Source organism: Myotis myotis, unplaced genomic scaffold (assembly GCF_014108235.1).
Source record: "Myotis myotis isolate mMyoMyo1 unplaced genomic scaffold, mMyoMyo1.p scaffold_m19_p_17, whole genome shotgun sequence".
NCBI classification, from domain to species: Eukaryota; Metazoa; Chordata; class Mammalia; order Chiroptera; family Vespertilionidae; genus Myotis; species Myotis myotis.
This window is the reverse complement of record NW_023416321.1, coordinates 29,110,342-29,131,385: the sequence shown is the minus strand read 5'-3', so window position 1 is coordinate 29,131,385 and position 21,044 is coordinate 29,110,342. Positions and strand designations below refer to the sequence as shown.

General features: G+C 47.2%; 1 protein-coding gene across 5 annotated transcripts in view; it reads left to right on the top strand.

Annotated features, from left to right (window-relative positions):
* The first annotated feature begins 926 nt into the window (after window positions 1–926).
* MYO1D (myosin ID) overlaps window positions 927–21,044 on the top strand; it is a 268,215-nt gene continuing 248,097 nt past the window's right edge. For 2 of the 5 annotated variants that reach the window (XR_004972857.1, XM_036340566.1), the window contains exon 1: window positions 927–1,346. Coding sequence is in view for 2 of the 5 variants with exons in the window: in XM_036340566.1 (XP_036196459.1) it covers window positions 1,252–1,346 (95 nt within the window). In the remaining 3 variants the exon portion in view is untranslated. The remainder of the gene's footprint in view (window positions 1,347–21,044) is intronic. The other 3 variants (XR_004972858.1, XR_004972856.1, XM_036340564.1) reach the window with 3 other exon arrangements.

Genomic DNA, 21,044 nt, shown 5'->3' with positions numbered 1-21,044 from the left:
ATCCCAGGGAGATGATCCATACATATATTAAAAACTTAATAATAATATAAGGGGATGTGTTTTTTTAAAAAAATATATTTTATTGATTTTTTACAGAGAAGAAGGAAAAGGGATAGAAAGTTAGAAACATCGATGAGAGAAAAACATCCATCAGCTGCCTCCTGCACACTCCCCACTGCCCTTGCCCAGAATCGAACCTGGGACCCTTGAGTCCACAGGCCGACGCTCTATCCACTGAGCCAAACCGGTTAGGGCTATAAGGAGATGTTTGATGATATGCTCAGAGGAGAGGAAGAGAAAGGTGGATTATGGAACACTGGAACAGGAAAGCAGTCTGCCATGTGGCTAACCGCTGGGGCTCGTAAGCCAAATGACCTGGATGAAAATGCAGCTTCCCCACTTCCTAGCCATGTGGCAAGTTACTTAAGTTCTCTAAGGTGCTTGGAAGCTCTGGTCACTTTCATTGTCACCAACACGTCAGCTGTTATTCTTTCAGTCTGAGCTCAAAACATCCTTTCAAGGAGAGGATGTGAGCAGAGAAGCCGAAGGGGGCTTCGCGGCTGGGTGACGGAATCATTAGGAATTATCCTCGCCAAAAGCTCCGCAGGCTACTTCTGTGCCTTGGTTGGCACTCACCCAGCGAGGGCGAGAGGCCGCCACCCTGGACACTTGATCCCACCCACCCTCCTACGTCCGCACTCCTCGGCCCCGCCCCGCGAGGTCCCAGCGCCCGTCCCCAGAGGGCGCTGCCGCCCCGCGCCCAGCCCGGCCCCGCGCGCGCCCCCGCCGCCCGCCCCGCGCGAGCGCGCCGCCCAGGTGAGGAGGCGGAGGCCGGCGCCGCCGCGGGGCGGGATCTCAGCGGCGGGGCGGGGCCAGCGGAGCCCGAGAAGCCGGGGCGGGGCGGGGCGCGAGGCGGCGGGGCCGTGGCCAGACCCAGGCCAGAGGCGGGACCAGCCGCCGCCGTCTCCGTCTCGGTGTCCCGTCCCCCACAGCGCCAGGCAGCCGCCGCGGGAGAAGCGGAAACTGCCGGGTGCGCCGCGCGGACCGAGAGCGCGCCGAGGAGCAGCGGGGCGGCCTCTGTCCGGCCCAGACCCTCCGAGCGGAGCCCGGCGCCCCCTCCCCCGGAACCCCCAGCCCGCGGCCCCGCCCCGGCCCCGCCCGAGCTCGCCGCGCGCCCCCGGACCGGCTCCCGCGACTCCAGCGCGCCCACCTGAGCCCGGCGGCGCCCACCTCAGCCCGTTCGCCGGCGCCATGGCGGAGCAGGAGAGCCTGGAGTTCGGCAAGGCGGACTTCGTGCTGATGGACACCGTCTCCATGCCCGAGTTCATGGCCAACCTCCGACTCAGGTGAGGGCGGAGCGGCCGGGCGCCCTGGCGTGAGCCTGCGCTTCCCCGAGAGGGGGCGCCCCCGCGGTGCGGCCGGGTTGTGGGTGCGGGGGCGCCCCGAGCTCAAGGGATGGAGTGCCACCGGAGTGGGGTATCCCGGGCTCTTGGCCGAGAAAGGACGCCCCGGGCGCGGCTGCCTCGGCGTGTAAGGGGCGTGCTGGGCTGGAGGGCTGCGCCTTCCCGGGAGGGGGTGCCCGGGTGCTGTCCGGACGCGGGGGCCGGGGCGGGTGGGAGGCGTGAGGGCTGTGCGGAGCTGCGGGCAGCGCTGGGGGCCGAGCAGGCTAGTGTGCTCCCCCAGGTAGGTGATGTGGGCGGGCCGGGTGACCTCATGGAAACAAAAGTAAAGGAAAGTAACTTTAGGGAGCGTCGCGGCGGCCCGAAGTCCTGGGAAGACTCGAGGTTGCTGAGAGGAGCTGGGGGCGCATCCCGGTTTCACACTCGCTGCTTTTCTTTCTCTCTTCCCTCCTTCTTCTCCTCCCCGCTCTCCCCTCCCTGGCGTGGCTCCATCGCGTCCTGCAGGATGCTCTGGAGTGGTCCCTGAGCTGTCTGTTCCAGGACCTGGGCTATTTTTTATAGTTACTCTCGAAACGTAATTAGACACGTTTCCAGACATCGAAGAGACTGCTGGGCTTGCCGGTGCCAAGATAAACTGTCTGAATTTGACAAGGCGTTCATGGTTTCAGTTTTTCTTTTTTTTTTTTCCCTCAAGGAGTTATAGATGGGGCCCTTGTGTGATTGACATCCTTGAAAATGCAGTCCCAACTCAGCACCCCCAAATGAGCTTCCGAAGGCGAATTTATTTTTAGAAAGTCGTCTTCATGTGATTCTTTCTCTTTTGATAGAAGAATATGTAAGCAGAGCTTTAAAGTAGTTTTGTGTGTTTTTTTTTTTAAACCATTACAGTAAATAGAGTTTCAAAATAACCGAGTTTTGGTCTGTGTGCGTTTCCTGGAGGTTCTGGCCAGGCTTATGTTAAATATCACACCATGAGCTTAGGAAGTGAAAATCATAATCTAGGTTTTGGTGCTTAACTAACCCCACATCTCAGTATTAATTGCCCCTGCTGGTCTCCATTTAAATTTGAAAACCTTTTTGTACCTTGGCAGTTGCAAGCCCCCATAGAGTCTTCATCTGCTCCTGGCCAGATTTCCTTGTGTCCCAGAGGATGGGGGGCAGTTGGGGGGGGGGTGGGCACAGACCTAATTTTCTACACCTGTCTACTACAGACACACACACACCTGTGTGAGTTTCCTCATTTGTACAATAATGAGGACTTACAAGATTTTTCAGCGCGTAATTATATTCTCTTTTTGCTTTCATATATCAGTTGGTTGCAGAGGTGTTTTTTATTTATTTATTTTTATTGATTTCAGAGATGAAGGGAAAGGGAGGGAGAGAGAGAGAGAAACATCAGTGATGAGAGAGAATCATTGATTGGCTGCCTCCTGCACACCTCGTACTGGGGATCGAGCTCGCAACCCCGGGCATGTGCCCTGACCGGGAATCGAACCAGTGACCTCCTGGTTCACAGGTCAATGCTCAACCACTGAGGCATGCCAGCTGGGTGGTTGCGGGTTTTCTAAGTGGTTAGTGTGAGCCAAATTTAACTATGTGCGCAGAAGAGAACTTTGCAGTTTAATTCCACATTTGTATAAGGCACCCTAGGAGATAGAGTGGGAGGATCCAAAGATCTACAAAATTTGCTCCACGCCCTGGCCGGTTTGGCTCAGTGAATAGAGCGTCACCCAGTAGGGGGTGTGCAGGAGGCAGCTGATTGATGTTTCTCTCATCGATGTTTCTAACTCTCGATCCCTCTCCTTTCCTCTCTGTAAAAAAAATCAATAAAATAAAATTTAAAAAATATATATATATATTTTAAAAAATTTGCTCCACACCTCTCAGAGAGGGGTCCTGTCGATGAAGACAGGGAGAAAGGTGAAAATGGCTTTTGATTTAAGTAATAGGTGAAGAAAACAGCAGAAGAGCTAATTAATTAAGCCTTATAGAGCTTAGGTGATTCTTTGCTAAGTACTTGTACAAGCTAATTGTTCTGAAGAGGGAGATGCTTGAGGCTGGCTTAGAGCACCATATAGAGCAGGCATGTCAAACTCAAAGGCTAACTTGGGCCAAATAAACAAGGTATGCAGCCCAGAGGCCACGAGTTTGACATGCTTGATATAGAGGATGAGAGAAGTAAAGGACGTGTAGGATTTGTCTAGGACAGTGGTTCTCAACCTTGGCTGCACATTAGAATCACCTGGGAATCTTTTTAAAATCCTGATTTCTGGGCCTCATCCTCCGGAAATTCTGTTTCTTTGTTACTGATGTTGTGGCCCCACCCCATAACAAAGAAACAGAATTTCCGGAGGATGAGGCCTAGAAATCAGGATTTTAAAAAAGATTCCCAGGTGATTCTAATGTGCAGCCAAGGTTGAGAACCACTGGTCTAGGAGGTTAGAGTAGCATGAGCAGAGGTGTGGAGGCAGGAAAACCTACTGAGGGTGATAGTGAATATGTTATCTGGAGGGGAAGGAGTTGTGGGAGGAATCCCCCCAGCTCTCATTAGCATGACCCTTGGCTAATGCCCAGGGTTCCAGGTCTGCCTTCACGCTCAGTCACCAGGTCATTCAAGATTCTGGATGTTCAGACGTGTGTGTGTCTCATCTGTGTGAGTACTTGACAACTCTTAGAATTGGCTGCAATTCTCATCGTACAGATTCGGCGATTGTTCACGATTTACTTGTACGTTGCCAGGGGTTTGTCAACCGAGCTGTAAACACAATCCCAGCAAAGGGGAGCAGCGCCCTTACCGTTCTCCCCAGCTGTGAACCCTGAAGATCCAGGTGAAAAGCAGTCCTCTCTCTGGTAGTCTGAATTTCTTGTCACCCTGATACCCCTGCAGACTGTTTCAGTGTGTAGCTGCTTGAGCTCCTGGGACACTTGTACTTTGCAGAAGGAGACCAGAAACCCACTGCAGGTACAGGTGCTCTTGTGTGAGGTTGTAGTGTTTTCATCTCCCAGGACATGGGTGGTTGGGCCATACCATGTGTATGTTTATGGCTGGATCCAGGCGAGATTTGAGATTATTTCATCTCTCTGTAATAAGTGTGCATGTGCCCCATCGTTCCGGCCTTCCCGACCTGGGCTTCTCTCACTCCGGTGGAATGTCCTGTCCCCTGCTCCCCACCGGGCTTCTGCAAGGCCCTCTTTAGGAATTTTGGTCTGTGATGTACAGAGAGGCCCCCAAGGCTGCAATTGTTTCAGGGGGCCTGTGTCATCCGAACTCGATTTTAATTTTTCCAGTAGCAGCACCCAGCACCCAGTACACTGGTGGGCACATTCTGTGACAGTGTTTTTCATCGAGAGAAAAAAACACGAATGTTTCACTTTCCTTTTTGACCCTTTTATGACATTGTCCATTTAGAGTTATCTTCTTATTTTGCTACCACGCTGGCCTTTTCTTTTCCTGTTGGAACTAACGCTTGACTTTTAGCTTGACTTTTAGACATCCGCTACAATTGATGCAACTTTCCCCTTAGTGTTTCTATTTTTTAAAATTGACAGTAGGTGTGTGTCTGTGCATGTGAGTCTGCAGGAGGCAAGATGGAAGGGTGATGTGGATTAGTGCGAGTCAGTTCCTATATCAGAGGAGTTTCAATTTTTATGTTTTACCCTTATGCCCCAAACTGCCAGTAGCTTGAGGGCCGCCGCCTTTCCCTGCTAGAAGTCTCTTGCTAGGGGAGGTTTATTCTGTTTGATTTTACTTCCCATGGAGGTGGAGGTGGAAGTGGTTTTGGCTGCCATGGTAAGCTCCTCACTCCATTTTCAAGGGTCTGTGCCCCGGAGTAAGATTCCTCCCCAGGCACCTCCTGCCTTCACGGTCAGGCATGGCTCCTGCCAGCAACCCTCATGACCACTTGAAGCTCTGGCCGTGGCTTCCCCACCATATTCTGCTTTCCTCGGAGCCACTCCCTTTCTGGACCCGCAGCCCCCTTTGCATGGGCCGTTCCTGTCCTGTAGTTTTCCCAGCATTCACAGCAGCGTTGCACCCTCTCTCCAAGTGAGCGTCCCGCCAGGGCGAGCCACACGGAACAGCCCTGCTCCTCGCTCCTCGCTCCTCGCTCCTCACGTAGCCGCCCCGTGAGGGGAAGAGTGCGGACTGCTGCTCCGGCGTGGCCTGGAGCCGAGCACAGGGTCCCCGAGAGCCCTGCTTCTCATGGCACAAGAATACACCTGAGCCTAAGAATACACCTTAGGCTCCCAGGAGGCCCGTTTCCTAACTTTGTTGGTGATGGTTTCTGTTTAGGAATAAGGGATCGGCTCAGCCTTCTATCTTGGCTCCTTGGAAATTTAATGTTTCCTCCCCTCTCTTCTTACTGGCTTTTCTCTGCCATAAAAGCGGCCATTTACAGCACTCTGTTTGCCAAAGCTGCAGGCAACGTCTCACTTTTAAGCTAACACATACTGTCTTTCATACCTTTGCTTGGACCAGGGTGTCTCAGCCTTGGCACTATTGGCCTTTGGAGACCGCTTTGTTGGGGGTGGGGGGGGGGGGGGCTGTCCTGGGCCTGGAGGACGTTAGCAGCATCCTTGGCCTCTATCCCCCAGACGCCAGTAGTACCACTCCCCTCCCATTTACACCACCAGGATGTCTCCAGATATTGCTAAATACCCCTTGGGGCAAGGGGACATAGTCCCCATTGGAGAGCCACAGGCCTGGGCTGTTCTCAGTCTCTTGGAATGTTCTCCTTCCCTCGTCTCTACCCTCCCTGCCTGTCACACTCTTACTCATTCTTAGAGACCAGTTCTGAGACGTCTCTCCCAGTCCTCCACGTCAGGGTTCATTTCACTCTTACCTGTGCGCCCAGGGTACGTGGACACTTGGTCCTGCTGTTAGAGAGAATGTATCATAGGATGATGTTGTTCTCCGCACACCTCCCTGCCCACCAGATTGCGAGCTCTTCGAAGACAGAGAGCCTGCCCAGAGGTGGGTCCGGGCCTTGTGGTCCTTTGAAACTCATTACAGTTGAGGAGGTGGGGAACCATCTTTAAGGAAAAGAGCATAAATTATGAACGCCGCATCAGGTACAGGGCTTTAAAGGGACAGTGCAGGTGAGTGGCTGCAATGCCAACACACCTCTCCCTTTGTGTTGTAAAATCGGGCACCTGGGTGTTCCCTGCATCTTAAAATGAGTTACCTGAGCAGTTAAGTATAGGCTGATTATTTCTCAACCAGTAGAATCCTTAATTTGAAAAAGCATATAATCGTCTATATTATACTTATTTTAATACATCTTAACTGTGGTGGTGGGAGGAGTGAGGTGTAGAATTAAAAAGGCAGCAAATAGGCGCGCGCGTACACACACACACACTGCGCAATCTCCGTCCTCTTTCTCGGCAACTCTTTGGTCATTGGGAAAATTTGGTGGGATGAAGGATCCCTCTTGCTTGCCAGGGGCAAAGCTTAGCTACTCTGGGTGGTCTTCAAGCAAGGATAAACCTGCAATTGGTTCAGAGCGTTGGTTTGAAGTGGCCCTGGTTAGATTTATAGGCGGGGCGAATGGCACACTAAATCTTTTTGGCTTCCCTGTGAAATTCTTTGGCAGCCCCTTTCAGAGGCCTTCGGAAAAGGACAGCGTGCGCTGTGCCTGTTTTGCACATTGGCTTCGGATTGGGACAGGGAAATGAGCTTTTGGTTTTGGGAGCTGCCATTTGGAGTGAATCACCCTGCCGTCTCTTTTCCTTTCCTGCTCCCTCCATGACAGATTTCCAAGACTATTTTTACTCGGGGTCATTTGTTGACCCTGGAGACTTTTGCTGAATTTAGCTCCCAAATAGAGCCAGATATGGGTGGAGGCAAGCCCTCAGGAGCGGCCGCTGGTGCGTTTGTTTCACTGTAGATTTCGGAAGGATTCTACTTCTGCATTCAAGAGATGAGCTTTGGCCTTTTTGCTTAATATGGAGACAAAGATGGTGCCTCCAGTATATGGACAGAGATGTGTTTATTTAATGGCCCTGGTGTAAGTTGTCTGCACTGTGGATTATTACCCGAATGCGGAGAGCCGTTTGTTGACATTGTCACCTACGTTGGAGCCAGGGCAGCCAAAAGGCCCCTCTCTCCAGGACTGGTCCTGTTTTATGGCCATTCTCTGGCACCCATCGCTGGGTTGCTGTTGGACTGGAGAGGATCACTGGCCCTGCTCGGTGCAGCGAGCTGGAAACTGCTGTCCGTGGTGGTTCAGCCCCGCGGGGTCGATGAGCTGTTGATGAGCCGCCCTGACAGGGCCTATAAAAACGTCAGCTCCATCCATGAATGGGTTCAGAGGGTAACAGCATTTTAAAATATACATTGGAAGCCTCTCTCTCCTTGTCTGTTACATTCCTCAGGTCGAGATGACAGTTTTATTTCCTGTGGGAAGCAGGCTCCTTTCGGTTCAACTGCCATATAATTACTGGTTAGATCTCTTAATAGAACAGTTTCCCCACACGTTAGTTTTGGGCATTTATGGGAAGAAGAGGGGGGAGAGCATGCTTGCAACAGGGAGCAGTGGAAAGAGCACAGTCTTTGAGACCTAACTGACCAAGTTCAAAACCCAGCTTCACTTCTACTCCTTTTCTAAAATATATTTTTATTGTTTTCAGAGAGGCAAGGAGAGGGAGAGAGAGACATAAACATCAATGATGAGAGGGAATCATTGATCGACTGCCTCCTGCACGCCCCCCACTGGGGATCAAGCCCACAACCTGGGCATATGCCCTGACCGGGAATCAAACCATGACCTCCTGAGTCAGGCCAGCTGGGCCATTTCTATTCTTTTTTTTGCTTTAAGACTTAGGGTAAGTTAACTTGCCTAAGTCTCAGTTTCCTTATCTCTCTATATAAAAGCCTAAGCAATCATTCGACTGTTGGACCGGTAGCTATGATGTGCAATGACCACCAAGGGGCAAACGCTCTGACCAGTAGGTTAGGTTGCTGCTGGGGCCCTGTCAGCCCGAAATCTGGTTCACCCGCACCCCGGACCCAGAGAGGAGGGAGGAGGGAGCCCGATTCCTCACGGAATTGGCCGTGGGTTAGCTTGCTGCTGGGGCCCTGTCGGCCCCAAATCTGGTTCACCCGCACCAGATTCCCTTTCAATGTGCACGAATCCGTGCACTGGGCCACTAGTACTATATAAAATGATTGCTTTTCAGGATTATTGGGATGAAATCACATGATGTGTAAAAAGTGTCTGGTCAGTGCTTGGTGCATAATGCCCACCCGACTAATGTTAACTATCTTCCTGAATCCTTCCCAAATGGCCTCACCTCCCTGCCCTGATCCTGTTGTTGCTGGAGGTTTACTTTCACTTCTTCCTTCCTCATGAAGACAGATCTGTTTGCTTTGGTTTGTTTGGAAGCCAAGGATGAAAAATGTTGTGGAAGGGCTTGTGGTTACCTAGTGGAGAGAGCAAAATCATTGGAGATGGACAAATCGGGACCTTATCCTATTTCTGTCCACTTACTACCACCTTTGTGGCCTTGGACAAGTAAGTTTGCCTCCCTGAGCCTCTGCTTCTTCATCTGTAAAGCTGATGTGTTATTGTGAAGACTCAGTTATAGCACCTGTACTACACGCAACGCGATATCCGTAGCAGAGCAGATGCTCGGTCGGTGGCCCGCTGTCCCCAGTCCTGTGGACCACGTTCCTTTGCCATTCCCAATTCGCTGCATAACTATCACCCCACACATACTCATACTCCTGCTCCCTCCAGAGGCACCACAGTCTAATCTCTGAAAATTGTTTTCAACTCTTTGGAAAAGGAAATCTGCTATTCATATTAAAAATTTCCAAAATATTTTATTCTGCAAGTCACACTGTTCTCTGCTTTCACAAAGGTTGGTGACGTTACTCACCACGCATTGTAGCTGGGTGAGGAACTTAAAGTAGAAAGTCGTTTTGTTTGTTTTAATATGTAACTTGTTTCCTTATTAAATTATAGACCTGTATTTGTAATATAATTTCCTGGCTTTAAAGTTAGCAACTACATACTTGAATTCTTGCCTGTGTGCTTAATGTTGTGTTGGGTACTGCGGTGAGGAGGTCTTTGTTCGATTCCGGTCAAGGCATGTGCCCGGGTTTCGGGCTTGATCCCCAGCAGGGGGCATGCAGGAGGCAGCTGACCAATCAATGATTCTGTCTCCTCATTGATGTTTCTATCTCTCCATCTCCCTTCCTCTCTGAAATCAATAAAAATATTTTTTTTAAATAAAAATAAATAAGAGGACTGGTGACAATATAATTGAGCTGTATGTATGTTATGTACTAGAGTTCTGAGGGAATTTCAGGAAAAGAGAGAATGGAATTGGGAGTCGGTGGAAAGGGCTCTGTGAGGGGGTAGAACCTGAGCAGACCCTTGTTGGAAGTAGATAGTCTCTCGTTTGGAAGCAGTCCCCTTCAGGCGGCCCCCACTGCCCAGTGACCACCCCTTCCCCCGTCCTCACCTTTCCTTCTCTCTCCTCACCCACTCTCAGCACGAGGGGGCTGGCCATGCTTCTAGCCAGCTTCCATTGCTCAAAAATATTTCCCTCCACACCGTCTGCACTTTTTGTCATTCCTGTCTAATGCTTCCCCATATCCTCCCAACTAGAGTTTAAAAAGCCAAATACTTCTACTGTGGCACAGATGCATTCATGTAAATTAGCTCGATCCCTTCTTTCTCGCGCCTCGATGAGATCAGTTAGAAGGAGGGGCTGAGACTGTCATTGTTGAGAAGTAATTTGGCAGTGTGTAACTGTTCAGGGATGAGGTATACCTGAGATGGAGAAGGGAACTCAGGTGGGAAGGGGTCGGGGGGATATAGTTTGAGCTCAGTTTATTCTTGGGGAGGCAGGCCCTGATGACAGGGTCAGAGAAAAACTTGGCTCAGTTAAAAAAGTGTGTCTTGCCTTCGGGCCTAGAAAAGAAAGTGGAAATTTTTGGATGTCTAATTGGTGAAATGGGGATGATCTGCTTTTTGGAAGGAGATCATTTTAAAGTGAAGGGTTCTTATAAGTGATTTCATTGGATGGAGAAGGGATTCGAGAGCATCAGCTGGTCCCTCTTGAGACTTTGCCCACCTTTCAGTCCCTCATTGTCCCAGCCTCGCCCTCGAAGATATTTAAGTTTCCAGGCACGCCTGCTCCTGTGGGAGAAGTTACTGTTACGGCTGAACGAGACCCCCCACGTTTTGTCTCCTTGGTGCGCAGTATAGAAATGACTTCACCTTAGTGAGAGTAAAGTGTTAACTCTAGTAAAGCGACTTTGCTTTAATAAGATTGCTTACTGCTGACAGTAGTTTTTAAAAGAGTCATGAGCCAATTCAGAGTTCTTAAAAAAAAAATGGGTTCACCAGCCGGCCAGCTTGCCAGCCAGTGTGGCTCAGTGGTTGAGCATCAACCTATGAACCAGAAGGTCATGGTTCAATTCCTGGTCAGGGCATATGCCCTGGTTATTGGCTTGATCCCCAGCAGGGGGTGTGCAGGAGGCAGCCAATCAATGATTCTCTCTCATCATTGATGTTTCTATCTCTGTCCCCCTCAATTCCTCTCTGAAGTGAATAAAAATATATATTTAAAAAAAAAAAAAGTAAAAAACCCAAATGGGATAGATGGAAAAAGATATATCCACAAATGAGTGAGATCATGTGGTATTTTTCTTTCACTGACTGGTTTATTTCACGTAGCATAATGCTCTCCAGTTCCATCCATGCTGCTGCAAATGGTAAGAATTCCTTCTTTTTTATAGCAGCATAGTATTCCATTGTGTAGATGTACCATAGTTTATGGATAATGAACATTACAACCTGATGAACAAAAAGATAGATACAGAGGCAGAGAAGCATCGAACAGACTCAAATTACAGTCGGAAGGTTGGAGAGGGCTGGCGGGGGAGGAGGTAAGATATCAACGGAAGGACTTGTATACATGCATATAAGCATAACCAATGGACGCAAGACACTGGGGGGGCGGGGGTGAGGGCATGTGCCGGGGCGGTAGGGGAGGCCAGGGGAAAGTCAATGGGGAAAAAAAGGAGACATATGTACTACTATTTGTTATACTTTAAACAATAAAATAAAAATAAAAAGATATACAGTGGGGCCTTGACTTACGAGTTTAATTCGTTCTGTGACGGAGCTCGTAACTCAAATTACTCGTATCGAGACACGTGATGCTGGGCTGATGTTGTGGCGTTCACTGTGACGTTTGCTGCGCCAACTAGCGGTGGGGTATCTGAAGCTGGCTCGTAACCCGAATTTTAGCTCGCAACTCAAAGCAAAAAATCGGCCAAGAGACAGCTCATATCTCAAAAAACTCGTTAGTTGGGACACTCGCAAGTCAAGGCCCCACTGTATCAAGGAACAACTTTGCTTTTGTTTCTCTCCATGTATCTCCCACAATCATACTACTAACACTTGTGGGGGGGAGGGGGCAGAATTACTACTATTATGTATATTCAAGGGTCCCATTACTTCTAGAAGCAAATGAATTATTCTAAAAATGGCTTCATCTGAAACAGTGAAGCAAACACCAAGAGAAATTCAAACCATTTTTTCCCCTCTGACCACAAAGTCTGCTTTGAGTAACTTGTACAATAGAGGATCGTCCGTCTCGGGGTCAGGGTGATCCCAAATGGCTCCGACTCAGACCACTGCTTTGTGTTCAATATAAAGTCAAGAAAAAATTTATAGTCAATTAAAAAAAATAAAAATAAAAGGTCGAACTCCATTAAAAACCTCACGTTTATTTTGGAGAACCCTAAATTGGTTGTTTCCGTTTTGGCTTTTATAGACGTCTTAGTCGTTTTAAGTTTATGATAAACGTCCTCAGAGAGAGTTTGAGTTTTCCCGATGTGCCTTTCTAGCCTATATGTTCCTATAATTAAGAAGAATTTCAAAAAATAATAATTTTAAAAAGCCCTTAAAACCAACAGCTCTAGAGTGGTTTAAATGTCAGTAAGTGAACTGTGAGGAGCTTCTCATTGCTTTCAACCTGTCCTGTCAGTTCCCATTTGTGTCCTAACCTCTAGTTTCTGGCCCCGAGGGCAAGGGCCAAGTCTTTATCTCTGAAGGCTTATTTCCAGGCATTGCGGGCAAAATGTTTTCGCCTCCACCAGTGAATGAATAAATAGATACATAATATCTCTGCCTCTCTGATTCCTGCCTGAACTGTGTATGTACTGTATATTTTATGTATGTATTGGACATCATTATATACTCTGATTTTTCTGTTGTACCTCCCGTCTTTGGGAAGATAGGATAGTGAAACTACCATTACTCTTAGAGCGGGAGAGGGAATACTAACATATATTTGGAGTCTTTGTGAAATGGTGGACTTTTTCTTTTAAAAGGCCTGTAGAACTCAGGCAGGGTGCCTGATTTACCAGGGAGAAAACAGACTTTAGTGGCACTGGGCTCTTGCTTGTGTCATGTTGCTTACCTTAGCGTTTGACCACATTCTTTTTACCAGCATCGAGATGCTTTTGTATAGCTTTGTATCCTTTGTAGACTATCTCTAAGGGACATGTTTTTTTACAGCCAATCCAATGACTGTACATATTTAGATGGGTGCTGTTTTCTTTTTTCTTTCTTTCTTTTTTTTTTGGTGCTGTTTTCTTAATCTGCGTTTATTCTGTGGTGTCCTGGGCCATGAGGTACCTGAGGATTCTAGGTGGGGTGGAACAGGGCTTCCGGCCCCCTGCTGACTACGGCTTTAAATCAAGCAACTGTGCTTCTATGTATTGGGGTGCCAAGAAATTTTTTGTTCAGAAAAAATGCTATCATGTTGGAAAACACACACAACAAAAACCAGTTTGATAAACCACTGTTCTCGGTGATTGTTTTCCAGCTGGCTTTGACCCTTGTAAACACATACAGGGAAATATTTCCAACCAAAATAATGTGAACACTGGCAGTGCAGTCTGACATAATGAGCAAAGGCAATCGTTCCGTTACCCAGACTTCAACATGGCGGTACTACCTATTGTGCGACTTAAAACAATTTACTTCAGTTCTCTGAGCCTCTATCGCCCCATCGTAAAATGGAACTGGTCCCTACATTACAAGTTGATTTCATTAAATGGGATGGTAGGTGCGTTGTTTATTGTTCGTAACACATCGAGGGTATACTCAAATGTAATGCTCCCTCCGGTCTACTCCTTAAGTAGAATGTGAAGAATATAATTTAATTTTCTTCTTAAATGACTTAGATCATCATGACCGAAGTTCTGAACAATTGTTTTCATGCGCTTGGGATTTATGGGTTATGGGAAAGGCTTTGTTCCACACTGAATTGATCTGAACAGTTTAACAGTTTAAAGTTTTAAAGCATCTGGGTGACTTTCTCTTGTCTCTTTCAGGGCACCTCCCTGTGAATGCTCTCTCCCCTCTTAGTGTACAAATCTGGCTGGCTCTGGGATGAGCTCCTGGGGGGAGCTCAGGGGTTGTCTGGGGCGTCTCAGGCGTAGGACAGGAGCTCTGAGATGTCTGTTTTTTCTCTTCTCTGCTCAGAGGTATTTTTCGATTGCTTTGATAGGTTCAGCTGGCAAGGCATGTAGGCCGAGTAGGAAAGGTGCTCTTCTAACGCGTATCGCTCCCCTTGGTATTTGAATTATTTGTGTGGTTGGAACAAACCAAAGCATGCTGAGTGGATTTTTCCGCCCCGTGCACACTCTGTGATGGCTTGGTGCTGTGCAGTGGGCAGCTGCTATTGGCAGAAGCGATTACTGTTTGCATCCCTGCCTCTGAGGCTCCTGTTTTATCTGAAACCTTTACTGAAAAGGAACCTCTTCTCTTACCGTCTTGATTTATCCTAAGGGGGAGGGCTCTCACCTTTGGTGCTGTATCAGCATTGCCCAGCTTTAAAAACATACAGGTTCCCTGGGCCCGACCTCCGGAGAGTCTGAGGTAGGAAGCCTCCTGCGAGCCCCGGGGATTCTCATCTGCAGCCGGGTCAGGCACCACCAGCATCCTCGGCTAATGGTTTTCCACTCCACAGGTGTGTTCTGTTCAAGCTCAGTGGGGTGTGACTGTCATGGGAGCTGACCGGTGTGTTAACAAATGAATCGTAACTTACCCAGATAGTCAGTGCTCTTAGTTCTGTTATGATTATTAAGTCAGTTTACTTATTTGTTCTTCATCCTTACAACGTGTTTTCTGTTCTTTCCACCTTTGGTTATAGTTGGGCACTTTTAGCATACTTGGTATTATTTCCTTTTTTCCATTATTTTTTAAATTAAATTTTTGTTGAACTTACTGGGGTGACATTGGTTAATAAAATCATATAGGTTTCAGGGCTACAGTTCTATGATCCATCCACCTGTATATTGTAATGTGCAGCATACTTTAGGTTATTTCTGTCACCAGGTTTCTCCACGCGAAAAGGTATCATCGTCCTTGTTAATACTTTAATAGATGTCCTTATAATCTTTTACACATTTATAACTGGACATATTTTAAAATTTGGAATCTTCTTGCTTATACGAGATAATTTTATGAACAGTTTCCTCATATAACATAGTGGCTTAAGAAGCATTTCTCCATGTCATTGAGTTGCCTTGGAAATTTTGATGGCAACCACATCTGTATTCTTGTCTGGGTGTGCAGGGACAACCCAGACAGACGAGGTTTCTGCTCCCATTGAGCTGCGGAAGCAGCTGGGGCGAGACACGAAACTCTGGTAAACAAGAAAAGAATCATTACAAGTAGGAATAAGTGTCTGAAGGGAAAGAGCAGGGTTCCTCATCGGGGAAATGGCTGCGGTGTGTGTGCTGTGTGTGTGCCTGCCACCGAGAAGGCATTTTATGAGGAAGTTGGCTTTGAGATGAGAAGGATAAGGAGTCTGTGGGGGATGGGAGGAGGCAGGTGGAGGATGGGGGAATCCCATAGGAAAGGGTGGTACAGGCCAGGCAGAATCATGAGAGAGGGAGGAAGGAGGGAGATGTTGATAGACAGACAGACAGACGGATGCTTGGTGTGTTTCAGAAACTTAAGAGCATCCCATGAGGCTGGAGTCTTCAGGCAGAGTGGGGACAGGTGATGATGGAGGGCTGGCCAGGGACAGCTTTGCAAAGGGTCTTGGGAAATGGACGATTCAGACTTTAAGTACCCTGGGAAATGATTGAAGGCCTTTACACACCACACATCTTGCAGTCGCTTCGGAGTGAGGGCATACTTTTCAGTGTCTGGGCTTCCTTTCATTGAGCTGCCCGGATTCCTCAGGTATGGTGGCTCTTTGCAGTGTTTGTTTTTGTCAAGTTGGTGGGTGGAGTGTGGACTTGGCAGTAACTTTCTATGCGTTTCCTTTAATGATAATATGTACGAATAGTTCTGTCGAGTTATTTCTGGGAGTAGGCAGCCCAAGAGCAGGGTTGTGTTGATTTGAACTAAGCCAATCTCTATAATGACTAAAGGACTTCCACTGATTTTCGGGGGCACTTATTTTTCTGATTTTATGCTTCAAGCAATAAAAGTAGAATTCTGAGTCATACATTCTCTAAGGACGTCTCTGAGTCATAAAAGTTTAATGCCAGAAAGGAACCTTGGAGTTAAGTTATCTCGCCGATGTACAGATGCATGAAGTTAGGGACACAGTGAGTATGTGGTTTGTCCAGGATTCTTCATTGGTTTAGTGGCACAGTTATTACTGGATAAAAAAAAAAAAAAAATCTCCCATCTCTTAGCTCTGTATTTTTTCTTTTACTTTTTCCCTCTCTAGTTAGCTGTAAAATTGCTTTGAAATTAAGTAGCAAGTCTATTAACTTCCTCTATTATCCCCCGACTCAAAACAAACTTAAAAAGACCTGAACAGGTTGAAACAGTGGAAAAGCTCACAATGTTAACAATAAACAAACAAATCTCTAGTTTTCTAAGGGCAACTGAAAGGCAACAATGTAAGCTCAAACTCACACTGCAGGGGGGCCAAAGGAGAGGGTGTTAGTAGACTGTATTATGCATCCACTTGGTCTTTATCAAGAACTATGGGTTTGGAAGTTCTACTCAGACTCATCCCACATCTCCTGGAGGGGTGAACAGTTCCCATTCCACCGTATTGGTTAGAATGCTGTTGGCTGCACCTAAAAGAATGAACAATTGACCAAATAAAAAGAAAAGATATCTCCAGGTAAGGGCGGCTCTGGCCAATCCTGAAGGCTCCTCCGGTCTGTGATTGGTATCTTGGCCCTGCCTTTGTGCTGGTTCCCTCAGGCTAGTGGAGGGTAGTCACAGCCTGTGCATCCCTCCCAAACACAGTCACCTCCCCAGGAGGAGAGGGAGCCACCTGCTTGTCTGCTGCTGCTTTCTTAGGAAGCCCCTGGAAGGCTTCCTCACGTTTCATTGGTCAGCGTTTGGTCACATGCAAATGACTAAACCCTGGTTATCGTGATTGATTTAGGATAGTCAAGAGCTGAGGATGGAGTTCCCTTTTCCTGAAGCACACGAATATCTGGAAGCAACATGACTATGAGTAGAAAACCTGAACAAAACCTGATTCTTTTAGGGAGGGGTGAATTTTAGGGGCAGAATACTGTTTTAGAGTGATATCTCTATCTCTCTATCTATATGTACATATATAGATAGATATGTAATCTATCTATATATATCCTTTTTTAAAAAAAAAAACAAGCTTTGTAGACAACATGTGTCCATTCAGAAAAGAATGCTGTGTGCTGAGGGCACTTGAAGCTGTTCACTTAATGACCGAAGGGACCAGGCATAGGACATGATGACTCAGATTGTGTTTTCCAATGCCACCAAGCAGTTCTCCAGTTCTCAGTGGACACCAACTGTTTCCTACACAGGAATATGCACAAGTCTGGTATTATCCACGAGGAAATAGTGTCAGAGCCCACAGGTCAGGAGCTCAGTCCCACAGTACCGCCTCCTGATTCAGGCACCAGTCACAAGTCTGGGCTGTCACCTGCGCTTCTGACCAGCCAGCTATATATTGGAGGTGCCCATGACACCTTCCTCAGGTTTGGTTCATTTGCTAGAGCGGCTCACAGATAGAGACATTTGCTTATGTTTACTAGTTGGTTATAGAGAGTATTATAAAGAGTCCAGACAAACAGCCAGATGAAGAGGTACATAGGCCGAGGTCTGGAATCATCCCGGGATAGTGTAAGTCAAACTGTACAAAAAAGGCTCTGTATGTATGCCAGGATGCAGGATCTATTTCATGAAATAGGTTGTGTAATTCCATGTTTGTAAATAGAGAGGTGAGTGACATCCTTCCCTGCTTTAAGACAAAGGACAAGAAAATCCAGGGGCATCGAACTGTGCCAGGAAGACAGGAAGTCCTCAAGGAATGGAGGAAGGGGTATGGAAGGCACAGACACCAGCTTGAAGGAGCTCCCACTTAGCTACCTCTGGGTCAGTCTGAGCATCAAATTGAAATAGGTAACCGTGGGTCCTACTTACACAAACTAATAAACGAATAAGTTGAAATTTGTTGAGGACTGAGATATTTACTTAGTACCTGCCCACAAAATGCTCATTCATTAATATCATTGGGGAAAGAAAGACATATTGTTGCAGTGGAGAAGACAGGCAGACACTACCTCACTAAGGGATCAAAAGGAGCAGCAACAGTAATGGGACAAACCAGAACACACACCAGGTGACTAGATGCAGTGAGAACACAGCGTCACTTCTGTGACATTCCCGCTAAAGATGTGTAACCCGGAACCAATCAGAGGAAACACCTGCCAAATTCACATCGAAGGACAGTCTGGTTTTCAGAAATGCCGAGTTTGTGAAAATCGAGGGAAGAATCTGGAATGAAGGAGTGTAGAGAGACATAACGAAAGGTAAAGTATGACTCTGGCGTGGATTATTTCACTGTAAGGGACTTAATTGAGACATTTGGTGGCGTTTGAATGGGGTTTGTAAATCCATTGTTAGTAAACATATCGGCTGATTTGATGATTGTGTTGTGGTTGTGTTGGAGAATGTCTTCATTTGTAGGAAAAACACACAAGTGGGTGGTAGGGCTTCAGGTCAGCGAGTTAGGAGTCTCAGGTGGTTCAGGGAGAAAGAAGATACTTGCAACTTTTGTTGTAAGTTTGAGATTGTTTCAAAAACAAAGCAGCTGCTACCTAGACATCAGATGGGTCCCCCAAGGATACAGTGAGTCTCTGGTCGTAGGGATTTATTGCAACAGAAGTTGAGAGTTCCTTCACTGAGCTAGGGTTCTTTCTCAGGAAGCCCCTAGAAGAAACGTTTCGTGTTGTAAAGGGGTGCTGTGCACCTGGAAGACTGGTCTTCGTGACGTTCTAAGTCCCAAATTCTAAGATTCTGCATATCGGGTTACATATTTTACAGTAATCGTTGAATTTATTAAATGATGTGTATGCCTTCAGTTTGTACAAATCAGCGGAGATTGACCTCTCATAGCAGTCAATGGGTGTTAGTTAAAACTGTCTCTAGAGACTGTGTATACTAAGATCTGTATATCACGCTCTATAAGAAGTTAATGATGTAATTGGGTGAAAGGGGCATTGACAAAGTATCTGACTCCCCCCGCCCCTAAAGTAGTATATAATAAGTGTCAGGTCATTGGTACCAGTGCTCTACGGTTCAGACCAGGAGGACATTCCTGTGAGCTTCAGTGATTGAGGAGGGCCTTTATAGAGGTGTAGAGTATTGGGTTGGGTGTTGGAGGTGAGTAAGACGTAGGTATGTGTGAAGTAAGAATGGCAGGGGAGAGCATTCCATGCACATGAGCCTCTGCAAATGGGTAGGATGTGTCCAGGGACAGTCAGAAGACCAGTCTGACAGGTTTGGAGGTTTCACATAGGAGAGTTCTGCTTTCACGGTTGTATGGTTAGGGAGATGGCACTAGTTCCCATAAAAGAGAAAATGGAGAGAACACTGTTGACTGCGACAGCTACCAGCCATCAGGCACTGTGTTAGATGGGTTTTAAATAATCAAGTTCATTCATTCATTCATTCATTCATTCATTCATTTATTCAATCTCTCTGAATCTATTCAGTCTTTTTATATATTTTTAAATTGATTTCAGAGAGGAAGGGAGAGGGAGAGAGAGAAACATCAATGAGAGCGAATCATTGATCGGCTGCCTCCTGCACACCCACTAGGGATTGAGCCTGCAGCCTGGGCATGTGCCCTGACCAAGAATTGAACTGTGATCTCCAGGTTCATAGGTCGACGTTCAACCACTGAGCCATGCCGGCCAGGCTGAATCTATTCAGTCTTACACGATTGAAAGGGAAACGTCTTCAGAGGGAAAATGACGTTGTCAGAGTCTCATACGTAGCTAATTAAGAGGCAGTTTGAATTTGGAACCAGACTGGTGTGACTTCCAAGCCCATTTCTACTACCCCGGCTGCTTCTTAGGCCTGGGAGGAGTTAGAGGGCAGTGATAGAGACCGGGGGCATTAACTGTATGCGTAGAATATCGGGAAAAGGAGAATGTCTCTCAACACCTTCCCTCCTGTTGAGATGGAGGTGCCCAGAGGATGTGCCTGTGAGAGGTAGGTTACCAGAAAAGTGCAAGAAATCTGAGGAAAGGGCCAAGGACTGAATCCTGAGGGACATCTGTATTGAAGGGACAGTCAGAAGAAGCACACCGATGGGATCATGAAGAGGAACATCCAGAGAAGTTGGAAGACCACGGGAGAGTGTGGTGTCACAAAAGTCAAGGGAAGAGGCGTGTGGTCGGCAGAGTTGAGCACTACAGAGAGGCCAAGGGAGATGCGGGTGAAGAGGTGTCCCTAAGGAGCACGAGGGGATGAGAACGAATACACTCTCAGGCAATGCAAGCGGCCGCACAGACCCCCGGAGCATGGGCCACGGAGTGTCAGTGCCTGAGCCTCATTCGAAGAACTCTCTGCTCCCCTCTGCGGAGCTAAATGTTTGTGGTGTTTTCTCTGTCATGGCCTTCTTTTCAGTTATTTAATCTGAGTTCTGAAGAAGTTTTGATCTATAATAGTTGACCAAAAAGTGTGTTTGAATGACTGGTATGAAGCATGAAAAAAAAAGAATACTGCTAGACCTGCAGTGTAGAAATAAAGCAAGAGCGTTAGATATTAAAATGCAGTCTGGAGTCAGAGCCGAAACTTGGGAAGAACACAAGTTTCCATCAGTAGCAGGATGGAAAAATAAATTGCGGTGTTCATACAATAGAATAACTAGATAACAAAAACCCATGAACTCCAGCTACATGTGTCAGCATGAATTCATCTCACAATCATAACACTGAGCCAAAGAAGGGAGACGCAGAAACAATACCTACTCTATGCTTCCGTCTTTATAAATTAAAAAACAAGCAGCACTAATCTGTGATGTTAGAGGCCAGGAGAATGGTTAATTTTGGAGAGGAGAGATGGAGCAGCGAGGAGGAGGGGGCTGGAGGAGGGCTTCTGGGCTGTTGGGAGCGGTCTGTTTCACACAGGAGTGTCATGCAGGTGTGATCACTTCGGTAACTCATCAGCTTTTTTTATGTGTGGGTAGCATACTTCAGCAAGATGGGTTTTCAAATAAAAAAGACAACGGGGAGCCTTCAAAGAAATGGTTGAGGAAGCAGTGGAAAAATCAGCAAGCAATTAAGAGTTGGTGGAAGTCCTTTGACCTTAGGAATGCCATCATAAACCTCAGGGCAGCCAATACCTGCTGAAGGTACGTCAT